Below are 16,115 nucleotides of genomic sequence, written 5' to 3'. Positions count from 1 at the left end.
CACTCAGGGCCCCCAGCCAGAGGGGTGTAGCCAATGGCACCCATTTTTTTCTCTCAGAGTGGCTTGTTGGGTTTCTCTGATTTACTAAAGTATTTTAGTTTGCTGAATTTATTTTTTTTTTTCTGGAATGTAGGAAGCATTCTAAATTCTCTTTGGCCAAGAACCATAGGTGTCACAGAAAAATAGATGCTAGCGCAGCTAGGAAGTTTCTGCTCATACCAAAACAGGTTTCTCTGCTCAGAGAAAGACATCTGGATTAACCTCCATACACTGGTTTCCCTTCCATCTCACCTAGTTTTCTAGTTACAGGAGAGATTTCTTGGTCGTAAAAAGCTTAGTGTGTCCTTAAGACAGATAAGCCTCCATCATTTTTGTGGCCCCAGACTGGGACCCCACTCTTGTTGGTAGAGTTGTCTGGTTTATCAACTCTGATCTGAAATTCTGCAGAGTACTGAATTCACAGTGAGTTATTTGGCCTGTCCTGCTGTCACAAAAATGGAAATGCCATACTCTATTAGACTGACCAAACAAGCCAAGAAGAACAGCACAGCAAGCTTCCTCCCAAGCACCTGCACTGCCCCCCCCCAAAGTAAACAGTAAGATTCTCCAATGGGACAAGGCTTTGAAGGACATTGGCTTAGGAAGTAATGTTACTGTTTCCCGCAAATAATGACCACAGTTCTATGGGGATAAGGTATTAACAGCTAAATGGGTTTTTCTTTAGATGAAAATAAGAGTGGGTCACTTGGTTCCAAGGAGACACCCACCAGGGAGTTACCTTTTTTGAGAGCATCAGGCTCCATTCTTTCACACACATGGAATAAACAGTATTTTCTTTGCAAACTACCTATTGCCTGAAGCGATCTCCATTCAAGCTGTGGTTTCATGTGATTGCAAAAGCTAAATGGGGTTATGCCTGGTCAGAATTTAGCTGGGAAACCTCAGGGTAAAAAGAGGTGCTGTAAGAAGTGGTGTTGGCAGTTTAACAGGTGATGCTTCCTGAGTCAACACAGAGGTAATGTTCCAGCAAAGGGGTTAAATTAGCAGGGAAAGGCTGGAGGCTGCTGGATGAAATGTAAACCAGATATCGTGACAACTTGTGGTGTCTGTTGTGAGGAAGATGGTAACCTTGATGTCCTAGTGTATTGGGTCTGGCTGAGATAGAGTTCATTTCCCCCATAAGCTTCTCTGAACACCATCACTGCAAACCACACTCCATTGGAAGATGGTCCACTCCAGAGAGGCTGGGTTTCCACAGAGGAAAGATCAACCACTGCAGTTATCTGTAAAGCTGCTATTGAGGTGGAGCGACTGTTCATAAGTTAATATTTTATTGTGTTTAGAATTCTTCATCTCTTTTGAGAACAAAGATCCTTATTACAAAATAGCCAAAACTTCTTGCGAGACAGTTTTTTCTGTAAAGCAAGGTCCTATTTATTTTCATGTCTGAACTAAGGTCTCAAATACAAACAAGTGAATAGAAAATTGAAGTGCTAAACTATTTACAGGGGATGCATGTATGAGATGTCTGTTCTGCCAGTACTCTATGGCAGACTGAGGTGGTCCTCTCTCTCAGACTGTCCCAGGTCCCACTCAGTCACTAGTTCTGAGGACACCTCTGTGAAGAGATGGTCCCAATCCCAGCTGACATCATCCTATCAAGAGGAAAAAGACAAACATGCTGAAATGTTACTGGTGACACCCAAAGTTGTCTGAACAATGCCGGACATTCAGTGAAGAGAGAAAGTAAATGGTAACTGCCCTGACCAGGGAAGTCACAGATTCAGTTGGCTAGAACAGGAATACTAGCCAAAATGAAATGTGAATTCCTGCTACAATTTAAAAATGTTGACAGAATTATTTATGTCCCAAAATTCCATAAAGGACAGATTTTTTGATACTTGTTAACATTAGATACACCCTGGCAGGTCATAAAGAGGAGCCATAAAAATCTTCCACCCTTCTGCATGCGCAGTTCAAAGCTGCAGAAATCCTTTGTTGCAAGTCCTGAGCTCCTGCCCACCCAGTTGTATTGAGGTTGTTCTGTCCTGCTTTAAGACCCCTCTACCCAAATGCTTTCTGCCTTCGTTCCTCTGTACTGTTCTGTAGAACCACCTGTAGTTCATGGTGGCTACCAAAGCACAATACACAACACAGCACTGTTTCTGCAGGGATCTGTGACAGTACTATGCCCTTCACATTTTCCTTACTAGCTCCTTCATGTTGAAGGTGGCCAATCATAGTGATGCCATAAACTCACACTGAGAAAGCACTTTAAAGATGATCTTTAAAATCATCTGCTGGGGAAATGAAACCTTTTACACCTTGGACAAGCTCTCTCTTCTCCACCCCACCAACAAAGGCTTACTATTACAGTCTGAGACACACAAGAAGCTTTTACCTTGTTGGTGTTACCACAAAAGCAAGACTCACCTCTTGTAGTTCATGCTCTGGAGCCAAAACTTTGGTGAGGAGCTTCAGGTCTACCTCCCCATCCTATGAACACACACAGAGTCAGTCTTACAGACATTGAGAAAGCAGACAGCCTCATTTAACCAGATAGGTCTTGCTAGAGATCGGCACATTTGCCTCATAAGGATCACATACTTTGTCCAGAACAACAGCAGGAGCCTCATCTGAGCAGCAGATACCATAACATATTATTTACAGACACAAACAAGCACAAAAGTCACAATGCAGAGAGGAACAAACTTACAGGCAGACTGCAAGCAGTTTGGATTGCAAAATGCTGTGTATTTTGTGCAGCTGAGTATCACAGTGGAGGATGATGGGCTCCTGGAAGGAGAGGGAGTCACACTGGTCAACCCATAGCAACATTCACTTACCAGAGTCTGAAAGGCAGCATACTTCATTAAATCTTTGTCCAGGTCTTGGTAGGTCAGCACTCGGTTCACCTGCACACTGCAACCAGAAAGGGTCAAAGAACAAGCTTCAGTCAGTGTGGAAGCACATGTGAGGAAAAGGGTGGCACGAACAATAGTCTGGTGACACCCACCTTGAGTGTCCACATCACCCCTGTAGACTTCTGAGATGGATGTACCCAGACAGAACCATATCTCAGTCAGCAAATGAACAGTCATTGACAAATCTGTGTATCAGGTTGCACACATGCATAAAAATAGAATGTGGAACAACCATGAACTCCCTCAGAGAAACTAGATGCCAAAAAGAAGATCCATAGACTAGCTGCAATGGCTAGAAGGAGGACTGTAGTAAGCCTTCAAACAACCCCAGCACCATAGCAAAGGAGGCTCTGAGAGCAACACCATATAAGCTACTGAATAGAAGAGACTTAGTGATTTTCATGTCTGAGCTGAGTCAGAGCTATCAAATACAACATCTTAAAATGTGGCATGGTGTAGGGGGTGATATACTGTCGTACCACACTTGCCTTCACAGGTGATAAAATACTATAGAAAAGACCTATATTAATTGAATTTATTTGTGTTTGTCCATGAAAACCACTTCTCTTTTCTATTGCAGGAAAACTATGAATACAAGAGGATCAGACAGCATTATTAAAAAAAAAAAAAGAAGAGAAAAACAAATGAGCTCTAGTGAGAGACACAGTAATTTTAAACTTACTACTATAAAGTGTCAATTACTTTTGTTAATAGCTATATAATTACAATGATTACTCCACACTTGTGAGAGAGGCATCTGTGGCCAGGAGTAAGATATCCCATCCCTCCCAATAAGGGTCAACAGAAATCCCAGTCTGTGATCTTGGCAATAGACCCAACAGAGAAGATTTTCCTCATATATTTAAGACAAAACCCCCAAAACTTTCATTCTTAAAAACTTTCTGGCCTCCCCTGAGCTAACCCCAAGGCTACTCTGATAGCACCTTCAAACAACAGGATTGTACTTTGCAAATTAACTATGCACTTGAGTAAGAAGGATATCCTGTGGAGGGCAAAGCAGCCTACGACCACATGTAATCAAAATGTGTGTGGTAATGCACATGTAGGAGGCATTTGAGGTTATATAGGCAACCTTAAATCAAGTAATTCCTCACTTTTAAAAGTTTAATTTTGCAATATCAAATATGTTATTCTAATGTAGGTTTTTTATAAAGAGAGAGAATATGCAGTACTTGCTTTTCTGCATAATAGGAAACAAGAAGTTTGCGCTGTTCAGCTTGGAGCCTTGCTGCCACAAAACACAGCACTAAATCCTGCTGAATGGCACTGCTGCCAACATCCAGAGGCATAAAATGGGTTTAATTTCACTAGCCAGTTCACACAGCTGATGAGAGCCTCAAGAGCACCTGGCAGTGCTCTTACCTGGGGGGAGCTGCCACTTGCATGGCCAGGTCTTCCTCCTGGACTTCCTCCAAATCAGGGATCACGGGAATGTCTGCAACAAGAGAAAGCAGCATCAGTAAGTGAGGAGTGTTGTGCTCTGCTCTCCTCTCACTGAAGACAGAGGTTCCCTTGCTTCACAGATATGAAGCAGCCTGTTCCTTATTAAAGGAAAATGCAAAGGAGTTATTTAGCAATAATTAAAAATATATTGCTTAATATTAAAACAAGGTAATAAAAGTTTGAAGCCTGGGGTCACAAGAAATCTTCCAAGAGGAGCAGTACGGGTAGAACTCTGTGGGCCATGGACCATACATTTGAACACAACCATGAAGCCGAAAGAAGCCGCTTGCACTAAACCCTGCTGCCTACTTGCCATCATCAGCTGGCAGGAATTTGCTTGTTATGTGTTATCATTTGCTCAGCCATCAGTCACCAAGACTCTGTTAGAAATGAAATCTGGGGCAGAAACTGAGAGAAGCTATGTAAAACTGCACGTTGAAGAAACTGCTAGTGGGGTCTCAGGCTGTGTAGACCTGTGACCATCCCGAAGGCTGAGGAAGGAAGTGCTAGTGGTCTAGCAGATATAAACACCAAGGAAGATGCATCTAGTTGCATTGTCACAAACCTCTTCATGATTTCCAGTGTGACTCTGGAATGGATGAGGGTCACTGGGTATTCCCAGCACAAGGACTGTGGCTACTCCAGCTAAAAAGGATGCTACAAACAAAAGAATTGAGGAGAGGAGGAAGAAGTGAGTGTACACTGAGTCCTGCTAAAGGAGTAAGGCTCTGAGAGCATTGTATGGTTTGTGATTTTACAAAGTATTATAAAAAGTTAGACAGTAAAAAAGGAGAAGAGAAGGGAAAGTAACTGGAGGCACAAAACAAGAACAAAGTACCCCAACATAGAGCATCTTTAAAGACTCAAGGCCACAAAGGCTCTCCAGAGACCCTGAGCTCACAGACCACGCAGAAGCTGGTGGTTTGGCTCAGGGAAGAGGTTTCACTTGCCTAGTGTACAGGCAGAGCTGGCTCCTTCAGTGCTGGAGTGAGTAGGCTGCTCCTGGCTCTGCCAACAGCGTGGCCATGCTACTGCTGGATGGCAGCAGGCAGCTGGGCCTGGCTTTGCCACTTTTTTCAGCCCAGGCTGAGATGAATATTCAGGAGCTGGAGAGACATTCCCACCTATGGTGCTGAGGGCTCTGGGCAGAGTCTTCCTGAGAAGCCCCTGGTCCAGCCTCCTGTCAGAGCTGTGCAGGCTCTCAGCTGCCCTCCCTTGCTGAACATCCATCATGTTCCCCCACTCGCTGGCCAGGAGGCAGCCCTGGCCCAGATGCAGCAGGGCACGGGTCAGCCTGGGCCTTGGTGCGGTGGCCATCCAGAGCTGGCCACCCAGTGGGATTTCTCACTAATTGGCTGCCTAGTGGAAGGCTGATCGGGACAGGGGCTGTCGCAAGAGCCTGGCCACGGCAAAAGGAGTGACAGCTTGGCCAGCCTCAGCAGAGCTGTGCCTTCTAGCTCCCCAGCCGCCTAAGGAGCAGGTGCCTGCGAAGCAGCTCTCCAACTGCAGCAAACTTCCCAAAGACATTTAAAGGGAAACTGCAGCAACAGCCCCCCAGGCTGTGTCTGAGTTGGAGGAGGCATGTGCAAGAAAGGCCTCACCTGTGCACGGCTGGGCATTTCAGGCAGATCTCTCCTCCTCTGGTTGAAGGGACAATACCTGGTAGAAGCTGCTATCCTGCTGGCTCTTCCCTGCAGGGGCTCTCAGCTTTTAGTAAAACTTGTAGCAAAATGCACTTATGGGACAAAAATATCACCATGGACAGATTGACCAGTTGAGGCAGCTGGTAAAACCTGCTCAGTAATAATGTGGGAGAAAGCCCCTGTATATAAGCAACAAATACCAAGGAAGGAACAGACTGGTGAGACTGGTCCAAGGCAGGGAATGAAGCTCTGTGCAGATGTGCCCTGTTAAGTCCAGGCAAACGAGCAAGGGAATGAGAAACCACCTAACCTCTCCTGAGCTAATTTATCATTTTCATCAGGAGACTATGAATCTTTCTCAGCAAACACAACTAAATTAAGAACTACCTGGGAACAGAGCTGTCTTCACCCCTCAAGCACATTCCCTGTAGCAGGAGAAAGTCAGATCCTTATCCTCTTTTGACAGCAGAAATGTGGAAGGTGTTTGCAGCAAACTGAATTTCTTCACTCAGTTCTCATTTTGGCAGCTATTTCTGGAGTCTCCTCTTCCAAGTTCTGTTTTGGTTTTGTTGATCTCTTTTTGCACTAGAAAAAGCTGTAAACTTAGGGCCTGGTCAGTGATGCCCCCTCTATTTTGCAGGTTCCCAAATACTCCTGGGTTCTTCAGTGCTGATTTTGTCTCATTGCCACTGAATTCCATGGAGAGATTTCTAAACCCCTTGCAGAGCGTGACCTCCACTCTATATTAGCAAAATACAGGTGATCACGTAGAAATTCTTTCCAAAAGAAATTCAAGGTTCTGATATTTTATAGACACTTTAAAAATATTTCACACATAAGAGCTGCAAATGCTCTGGAGGCTCCTGCCAGCCCCTCCAACAAAGGCCACCGTGAGCTTGTTCTTACTGCAAAGTGTGGATGCCTTGCCCATTTCTAGGCAGAAGCAATGCCCTTTAGGACTGTCAAGCTGACAGGAAACAGAATGGAAATGTGACAAATTTTAAGAAAATATCAGCTCCCTGTGATAACTGCTATCAGTGGCAAATCAGCCCTGAAATATTTGCGTCTTTATTTCACTTGTTACTCATAATTTCCTCTTCCCTCTGCCAATTCCCACGGTGCCACTTCTCCACAATCCCTCTTCCTTCTCTCTCTGTACAGTTTGCAAAGTGTCTCAGTTCTCGGTTTATCACCAAGGACCCAACCTTTCCCCTCACTCAGTCTCCAGCTGCCTAATTGTTTTTGTTGCTCTTCTTGGGATTCAGATCTTTTTTCCCTGTAAGCTGTGGTAGCACAGCCAAGTCATGGCCTATGTCAGCTCCAAGGCAAAGAAGCACACGGGCTATCGTGCTGCAATAGAGTAGGCATAGGCTGTACTTTTAGTATTGCCATTCGCTGCAGTGAGGCTTTACATATAATATTAGTACTCGCAGAAATGTTCGTGGGACCATGTCCTCCCAGTCTTGTGCTGCATTTTTCCAAAAACAAGGTTATATTACAAACCCCCACTCTGTGCGCTTTGCTCTGTGATCAACGTTTTAACTCTCATGTTCAGTGTGGGGGCTTCAGATAATTTTCCATAAACCTGTGTTTTTGGTGCTGAACCTTGACACATACTTTACTGACCAGGCTCTCATGCTCATGTAGGCAAACCTTAGAAATAACTGCACAAAAGGACACACCAGGTCACTGCAATGAAGTGAACAAATGGCCCGTGCAATGATGAGTGAGCACCACGATGACACAATGGTGAGTTCTAGATGACAAATGCAAACTCCCCTCCACCTCCCAGATGATGGTGAATAAGGGTGAACAAAGAATGAAACAAAAATTACTGTATTCATAGAGAAGTTATGGTGGGGCAGGAGACAGCAGTACCAAATGTTGGATAACTGGGGAGTTAAGTCACTGCACCAAATTGATTGTCTCAGAACATCTAAGTTCCAGCATGTAAGTAAGAACGTTTTTACTGCAATAGTTAAACTGAGCTAGGTCTTACACAAAAAGAACTTCATGACTAAATTACGGCAAAGCACCAATTACATAAGGCAGAAGTGTGTGAACGGTAGAAGGAAAAGATGGAGGGGAAAGACTGAGGGTGACCCATGCTACATGCAGATAGTCAAACAATAGGCAAGGAACAGCAGCTTTTCAAGTCATAAAGAAAGGAGGGCTTTATGTGTTCATATTAAAGTATATGCAGTAATCATCATCTTTTTTACCTCTTAGCAAATAACTTACTGACAGGCAAAGGTTAACAACCACAGAATGCAACAAGCAGGAGGTGGGAGAACTTGCACCAACCTAATACCCAGCTGCTCCTGCAAGTTGGTGAACTGCACTTTCCCTCCCAAGCAGGGCTGATTTTTGAATTTAGTAGCAACACCTGCAGGCTGAGTCTCTTAAAATCCTGCAAACTCATAGCAAGATCTAGTCCTTGTCCCAAAGAACTAAGTTCTCTGTTAAATACAAGACAGCATAAATGGGGACAGACAGCATCTGTTCCAGGTCAGGCAATAAATCAGTAGCTAAGATGGATCTAGAAACGATATCCCAGTTAGTCAGCAGTGTGGTGGCTGCTTCCTTCCTGAACTGCTTTAAGTCTCCTGAGCCAACATCCTGACACTGAAAAAAAAACCCAAAAAACCACTTCATCTCACAATGTCTGATTCACTTCCCCCAACTGGGTGAGTGTTTCAAAGACCAATTCAGAATGGACACTCTTGTGGTGGGAACTGTGCTGCCCTCCCTGTCCACACACCACTATATCCAGAAAACAGAAAGAGTGGCTTCTGGATCTGGCAGTCCCCTGTAACCAAGCAGGTATAAGAATGAAACTAACTTTAGTTTAAGTTGCTTGCTCATAAAATGTAAAACTGAAATTATTACAGTACCTCTGCTGCTGCAAAACTTTGTTTTACTGAATGCTGTTACCTTCTGCATCACGTTTGGGGAATTTTAAACAGGCAAATGGAAGGTCTGATTGAAGATGAAGTTAAGTGAAAGAAATTGGTCTCATTTAGCACATGACAGGATTCATCTGTGTTCCCAAGTCCACTGAGGTAGCATCATGGGCGTTTCATATTCATGAGCTGCTGCGACACTGTGTCCCCTCATTTACAAAGCACCGTGTTCAGCAAATTCTGTCCCTGTGGACACTGTGTGCATTTCATGGTCTTGTCAGAGAGACATCAAACACTTCAGTAACCAAACACCAGAAAATGGCTTTAATTAGTGCATCTCAATGCAATAAATATTTTTTCTTTCTAAGTGGAAAAATGGAAAATTAAAAAAAAGAAAAAAGAAAAAAATTGAAAGCAACAGGCAAAAAATCTTCAAAAAACCATAAAGAACAAGGGACACAGACAGCTTCTGCTGAACACACAAACAAGCTTGAAGCCTCTTGGAAGGTTTCTCAGGAGAGCAGCAGGCAATTGGAGAGGATAAAGAATACTTCTTTGGATGCTTGGACATTAATTTCATAGGGATGCCTTTCCCTGACTGAAATTGCCCTACCAGTAGGCCAACACAGAACAGCGCACCTGCCTGATCAGCCAAGAGGGAGATGAAAACTGTAGATTGAAAAGCAGGCAGTACCACAGCTACCAGGGCACTGCCTAAAAAGCTGAGACATGCAGAAGGTAACCTGAGTGTCCCATGTCCCAAAGCATCCTTCTCAGAAGAGAATGGTAACAGCACAATCTGGCCAAGCTAATGGGAAAAGTCACACTGTGAGCACGTGCCAGAGGATTCACAGGATCTAGGGAAGGTCATGCAGCAGACTCAGTACTGACCCTACAGCCTTGCCTTAAAAGATCATGTGTTTGCCTTGCACAATATTGCATCTCAGCTAGACAGATGACTGGCTGGGGGGTCGGGTGGGCCATGAGACACTCTACTTGCTTCAATAGTGTAGTGCTTTCATGGACTACCTGGTGTGGCATCGCTTCTTCCACATCTGACAGCTTGCTGGGAACAGGCATCAGGCATATCTGCTAGTTCCCAAGGCTGCTACTGACACAAAGGCTCTGCCCAGTTTAAGTCCCTATGAAGTGTGAGGAGAGATGGGGCATGGAACAGCCCTGTCAGATAAGTCGCTGGGCTCAGTGCAGGGCTTCACAAGCAGTAATACATGGCTTGTATAGTGCAAGAAGTAGGAGCAGACACTGATGGCCTTAAAGGTGAGGAACCTCTTAACGCATGGGTTTGTTCACCAGCAGCAGAAGACAGGAGAAACTGGAGGCCAGGCCCAAGACCTGGAGTCCACCACATTCCTGAGGTTATCAGCATTTAGAGTGCTAATACAGCTCTTAGCCTTACCAACAGCCACTTGACAGAGCACTATGCCTGCCTTCCTTCCCAGTAACATCTGTTTTCCTCTTTTCCTCTGTTCCTTTGCAGTATTCCCCTGCTGAAACATACTCAGCAGGTAGTGGGGCAGCAGATGAGAAGGCATGAGGTGCCCTGAGAGGGTCTGGTGAACTCAGAAACACAAAACCCTCTTCAGCAATGCTGGAGATGAGAGATTTTGCATTAGAACATTACTAGGGCAGGGAAAGCAGCTTCTCAGGATGCTCCTGTGGAAGCATGTTCAGGAGCAGGCGTGTCTGATTCTATTTCATCCTCTTCATGTTATGCTGCAAAAACAAGACAAACTACATTTCTTTTGTGCTAAATCCTTAGTTTTTTTATTTTTTCTTATATATATTTATTAAAAAATGCCTCTTTGATCGGCAGCACCCATGACACTTTCACATCCAGAGACTCCTCAGAAGCCTCCTTCCCTCCACACAAGGCCACCGCTGCTGACAGCCAGACAGGTTTGATCAGAGCCACTAAGAATCGGATTTTCATAAGACAGATGAGGAATCTTACTGCTGCTCTCTCTCATATCAGATGAGAAACTGAGGAGGAGGGGGGACTAGTCCTGAGGGAATGACACTACAATCAAGGGTATGCGGTTCTCTCTCTGTCCCTCCACTGCTGCAATTTTCAAAGGAGTTTGCCTCAGGCAATTTTAAATGATGGTGTCTCAATTCTGTAATCATCTTTCAAGAGCTTTTTCTTAAAGGGTATTTTAGGTAAACCTAGTCCGTCAATTACACTTACGGACTCAGCAATCACAGACCCAAAATGACTGTGTATCAGCCATATCGCAGAATTTAGCAACAGAAGATGCTTACGCAAACTGTGATTTTCAGCCCTCAACAAGCTGTGTGCTCCCTTGTAACTAAGGTGTCCACTGCCCCTTGGCCAGTGGTCTGCTGCTTCAAATAGAACTTCAGACAATCTCTTGGGACATATTCTCTGCTCTCCCCTGACCACTGGGGCTGTCAGGAGGGAGCTTTCTTTGAACACCAGAGGCTCTCTATCACAACACCAGCAGTTACTGGAGGAGTTCAAACTGGCCTGGACCAACAGTTCAGCGGAAACCATCAGGTTGGGTGGAGTCTGCCCTTCAGCGACCTTGCACAGAGACTCGGGGTAGTACATTGGAAGATCAGCCAAGGGGAAGACTGTGGTGTGCTGACAGAGCCACACACAAAGTCACAATGCAAAATCCCAGAAACTCAACAATCACTGACCCTCTCTGCCCCAGAACCTTCTATTCAGCCCATTCACACCACTTCCAAAACACTATATTTTTCATTCTGTCTCCATCTCACTGATGCTCAGAACTTTTCAACCATTTAGCTCTCCCCAAATCACTCCATCACTGCCTTCTGAGCCTATGAAATACCCACTGGCCATAACCTTGACTGTTCCTGCAAATTCTGCCTTCTCTTACCCTCATGCTCAGCCAATGCAGCTGTCCTTGCAGCTCATGGCCCCTGGGATCCAGCAGCACTTGGTGTGCTATGTAAAAACAGCAGTTTACCAGGTAACTGGCAAAATTTATCAGGAATGATAGAGCCAATCATAACCCTCACTGTGCTCTATTCTCAGCTCTATTTGGAGCAATATCATGATTGGTGCATATTCTCATGCAGCTCAAGAGGTGTTGGATATTATATGGCTGTGAATATCTCCCACCTGATGGACAGACCTCATTCCCCATATGCCAGCATATGCCCACTTCCCCCTCTGTTGTTCACAGTCTGGACTCCCATCCTGTTCAAATGCAAAGGAGCTGCTGGCACATGCCAGAAGGGTAATAAGTCCTTCCAGAGGTTCAACATTGCATAGAGAGGTCTAATCATCAGCTCTGCTTCCCTGAGGAGGCTTCCCAGCATGCAGGAAGGGGGTTTGCCTTGAAGGCACAGAACTAGTGACTGTCTCCCAGCAGCCTTCCTCACCTGCAGGTCAGGTTTGGCTTGTCTGTGTAACATAGTCAGGCTTTCATTTCAATCAGCTGTCTCATTCACACACACTATCTGCTTTAAAATATCAAGCTGTTGTTCCTATAGACAGAGAATCACACATCTCATACCAGTCTTCCTGTTCTAGGAGCTATGCATTCAAGGGTAACAGAGAGAAGGTGGAAAGGGACTTCTGAAGATGGGGCAATAGTCCATGTGAGAAGAATAGCTGGGAGAGAGACTACAACCTCAGTTAACAAGCTCCTGTAGAGTGCTGAGGAGGAAAATCCAAGGGCAAAGCAGTGAGGAGAAAGAAATCTAGGGGAGTGCAACTCAGCAGTGCAGAACTGGTGGACAAGAAAGGAACAACAAAGAAAGTTCTTGACAGAAGGATAAAGCTGATTGATGCGTGGGGGGTGGAATGCCAGCATTTCTTGCCCCAACAGGAAACAGCTCTTTGTAGCTGCATGCCAGAAAGAGACACGAAAGCAGAGTAAAGCCCTCTATACCCTGATGGAGAAAGGAGCAAAAGGAAGGCCTTCAATGTGAGCTTGGTTGTCCTGTCTTCCCTCTCACCTCATGAAAAAGAATAGTCTGCACTTGGCAGAAGCTCTTGGCTACTACAGAAAACGAAGCAGTGCTCTGCAGATAGCATATACTGAATTCCACCAATAGTCTCACATTTCCCATCTCATGCAGCTTCCCTGCCGTACAGAACTCAGTCACTGCTGCTCATTTCCCCAGTTGACATGGACAGAAAATTGAGCAATTACCCTTAAACTCCTCTCTCTCAGTTTGCCCAGATTGCTACATACAATGCATTAAGGCCCCAACTGCCCCTGGCCAAAAGTGACTCAACTAGGCCTGTCCTTTAGGAATTAAACACTTCTACGTTGCTTTTGGAGGTTTATTATTCTTCAAGTTGTGATGCATTAAATCCTGCTAAAGCAGGTTTCCCACCTGGCCTTCCGTGACAAAGTCTAGTGAGACACATATCCACCTAACAAAGGTGCATTATCCATCTGCTGTGCCTGTGTAGTAGCATGTACCAGCATGTGTTCAGGAGGATGGGCACTAAGTTCACAGGGGTGCTGTAGGAAATCACCCTAGCTAGCAACTAGACATTCCAGAGCTACTTTTGGAGAGATGCTAAACTTTTTCAAAAGTCTTTTCAACTTGGGGGTTTTACAGGAGCAAATAGTGCTTTTAGTCAAACACGAGTCTTTGCTTTCCTAAAACTCAATACTGGCGCCTCTTTAAAGGGGCTCTCTTGTCCTGGACAAGCCTTTATGAAAGAAAAATATAAAATAGAGAAAATGAATTCTGAGCATGACATGAGCCAAGGTACTTCACTGCTAGTATCTCAGTGTTTTGTATTGTGCAGTATGGATGACTTGCACCTTCTGGGTTTCCCTGTGCAACTGTAATGAATGGCTGAAACTCCAGATCGTTCCACGCATGTCCCTGTCTGGCCCACTCACTTACAATCTCCCATATTATTTCAGTCTTTCCACATAGCCTGAGAAGTGTTTGTCCTCTCCCAAACTCCCACAGAGATGAGGAATCAGATGCTATTTCATACACAGGCCAGGAGCAGTGAAAGAATTCTACTTTTGTTTCTGAAACTACAAGGCATATCAAGCCCAAAAGCCTCCACTTGGCTCTACAACCTTCCCTCTATTCTCCACATGCCAAACTGCGCTCTCCCTAGGCCCTAGGCTTTTTTAACACTTTCTCAAATGGACTCCAAATTCTGAGCCTCTGGGGGTTAGTGATGCATAAGCAATCACAACTGAGCACATTTCAAATTCACAAGAACAACTTTTTAAGGGCATATAGTTTTGTCCTTCATTCTTCTAATGAAAAGGTTGGATGGGGGACGAACAATGTTAATGGAATGGTACAGCTCAGCTTTCTAATAGGTTAAAGGAAGGCGATCCAAATGTATTGGTTGACAGCAGCAATCATTACACAACTGCGCCTGTTCATATTAAGGTGTACAAGCTAACACATTATGCAGCACAAAATAACCGTGACCCATCCTTGGGGATCCATACACCAATGTCTTGATTTTTGTATGTTTAGAATCTAAGCTTTACTGTTACAGTTAAGGACACAAACTCAAGTGCAGTTCTATGCAAAGTGGAGGCTGATACAGCTCAATTTACCGCACAGACGCAGCCAGTGCATGCTACTCCCTGCCTTCTTCACTAGGCAGTTAGTTGTATCTCTCTGCTTATTAAAAAAAAAGGAATTTTATTCAGGTTCTGCAGTTTGTTTATTTGTCACTTCTCTACACTGCAGTTGCTGAGCACACATGGAAAACTCCTCTCCCAGAACAGCTTGCTTAATCTCCCTGTTGAAATAGGACCACAAGCCCGCAATCCACTGATCCGTTTAGAGATTTTTCCATATGCAAATTAGACCCACAACCCAGCGTATTTCACTGTACCAGAAACTGCCTGGGTAGGAACCATGTCAGGTTAGTAGGCTCTTCCTTCTAACACAGATTTAATCCAAAGCTGAACTCTAGTTTGCAAACAATCCAAATCCAATTGTTAACCATAGGTTAGGCACAAATAAATAACTGAAGCATATTAGGATTCAACACATCTTCAGACCACACTGTGCATCAATTCTATTCTATCTTTATCACCCAAGGTCTTGGAGTGCTGAAAGTCACATGCTGCAAACAAACATTTGGCAAGCATTTTTATGCCTGGTTAGCAAAGACAGTTTTTACACTCTGAGTACATGACCACAGTTCAAGAAAAAGGACAGCACATATGCAAACAGTCAAAGAGCTGTTCAGAACAGACTAGCAGCCTCAGTGACATACGCTGAAATTTAAGAAGCCCGAGAAACCTCCCAGGGGGAAAATTTAGTCTGTTCTGAAGATGCCAATGCTATAAAGGTGCCACTTGTGGCAATCATGTGTTACAATGCTTAATCTGTCTGGAAGACCCAAATAAGTCTTCATTTAATCTCATTAACCATACTGATGTCTGATCCTTTGTGACTCCAGGTAATTCTTCTGATGCTTGATGATATTTTACAGATGCAACTTTTTATACACTGTATAAGATTCCTAGTCCTTGAAAACTGAGGTAGCTCCAGAGACTTAAAGAATTTCTATGCTCCTCACAGTTCTCTAGTGCTCATCTTGAAATTCATACTGTGGATTTTTCCTGAGATTTTTCTTGACTCATCCAGTCCTAGAAGAGCAGGTGATATACACTATAAAGAAAACTAGTGCTAAGTCAGTAGATTTCACAGCAGCCTGTATAGGGATGGGTTGGGATTACCCACCAGTTCTTATGTTTAGTTTATGATCTTGGGTTAGGGTAAACAGATTTTTTAAATTAAGAATTCCATTATGACAGAGACCCTGGGAGAGTGGTACAGGCACTTGTCTTGTTGGGAACAAGACAAGGATGTTGTCATAAAACAGGTGAGAGGCTTTATGCAGAGCATACTATCACCTAACTCGGGACAGCACTGAATCCCTTCTCCACTCTTAACCTTTTAACTTTTAACGCTTTTAGCTCTCTTTTTGCCCCAGTCCACTATTTTCCATGTAGAGGCAATCATAGAGAGAAGTGTCCTCGACACTTTCCTTCTTTCCAAGGGTCTTTTATAATTCTGTGTCCATGAGGAGCCAGAGTTAGACTACAGGTTCACTTCCTCATCTTCCTTCTCCATCTCCTCTAATTTCTCCCTCATTCAGCAGGTGGAGAGACCCAGGCAACTCCCACATTTGTTTACCCTCAGACTGGTTCATTTCT

At 44.3% G+C, this 16,115-nt stretch overlaps 1 protein-coding gene across 3 annotated transcripts in view; it reads right to left on the bottom strand.

The window, feature by feature from the left end:
* Nucleotides 1-1,409: 1,409 nt before the first annotated feature.
* Nucleotides 1,410-16,115, bottom strand: part of IFT43 (intraflagellar transport 43) — a 43,561-nt gene continuing 28,855 nt past the window's right edge. For all 3 annotated transcript variants that reach the window (XM_017835705.1, XM_017835706.1, XM_017835707.1), the window contains 4 exons: nucleotides 4,308-4,380; nucleotides 2,847-2,922; nucleotides 2,434-2,496; nucleotides 1,410-1,655 (listed from right to left, as the gene is read on the bottom strand). In XM_017835705.1, coding sequence (XP_017691194.1) covers nucleotides 1,545-1,655; nucleotides 2,434-2,496; nucleotides 2,847-2,922; nucleotides 4,308-4,380 — 323 coding nt within the window. In that variant the 3' untranslated portion in view covers nucleotides 1,410-1,544. The remainder of the gene's footprint in view (nucleotides 1,656-2,433; nucleotides 2,497-2,846; nucleotides 2,923-4,307; nucleotides 4,381-16,115) is intronic.

This window comes from Lepidothrix coronata, unplaced genomic scaffold (assembly GCF_001604755.1).
Source record: "Lepidothrix coronata isolate B3197 unplaced genomic scaffold, Lepidothrix_coronata-1.0 Scaffold262, whole genome shotgun sequence".
Taxonomy (NCBI): Eukaryota; Metazoa; Chordata; class Aves; order Passeriformes; family Pipridae; genus Lepidothrix; species Lepidothrix coronata.
The sequence above is the reverse complement of the archived record's forward strand: the minus strand, read 5'-3'. Positions and strand labels throughout refer to the sequence as shown.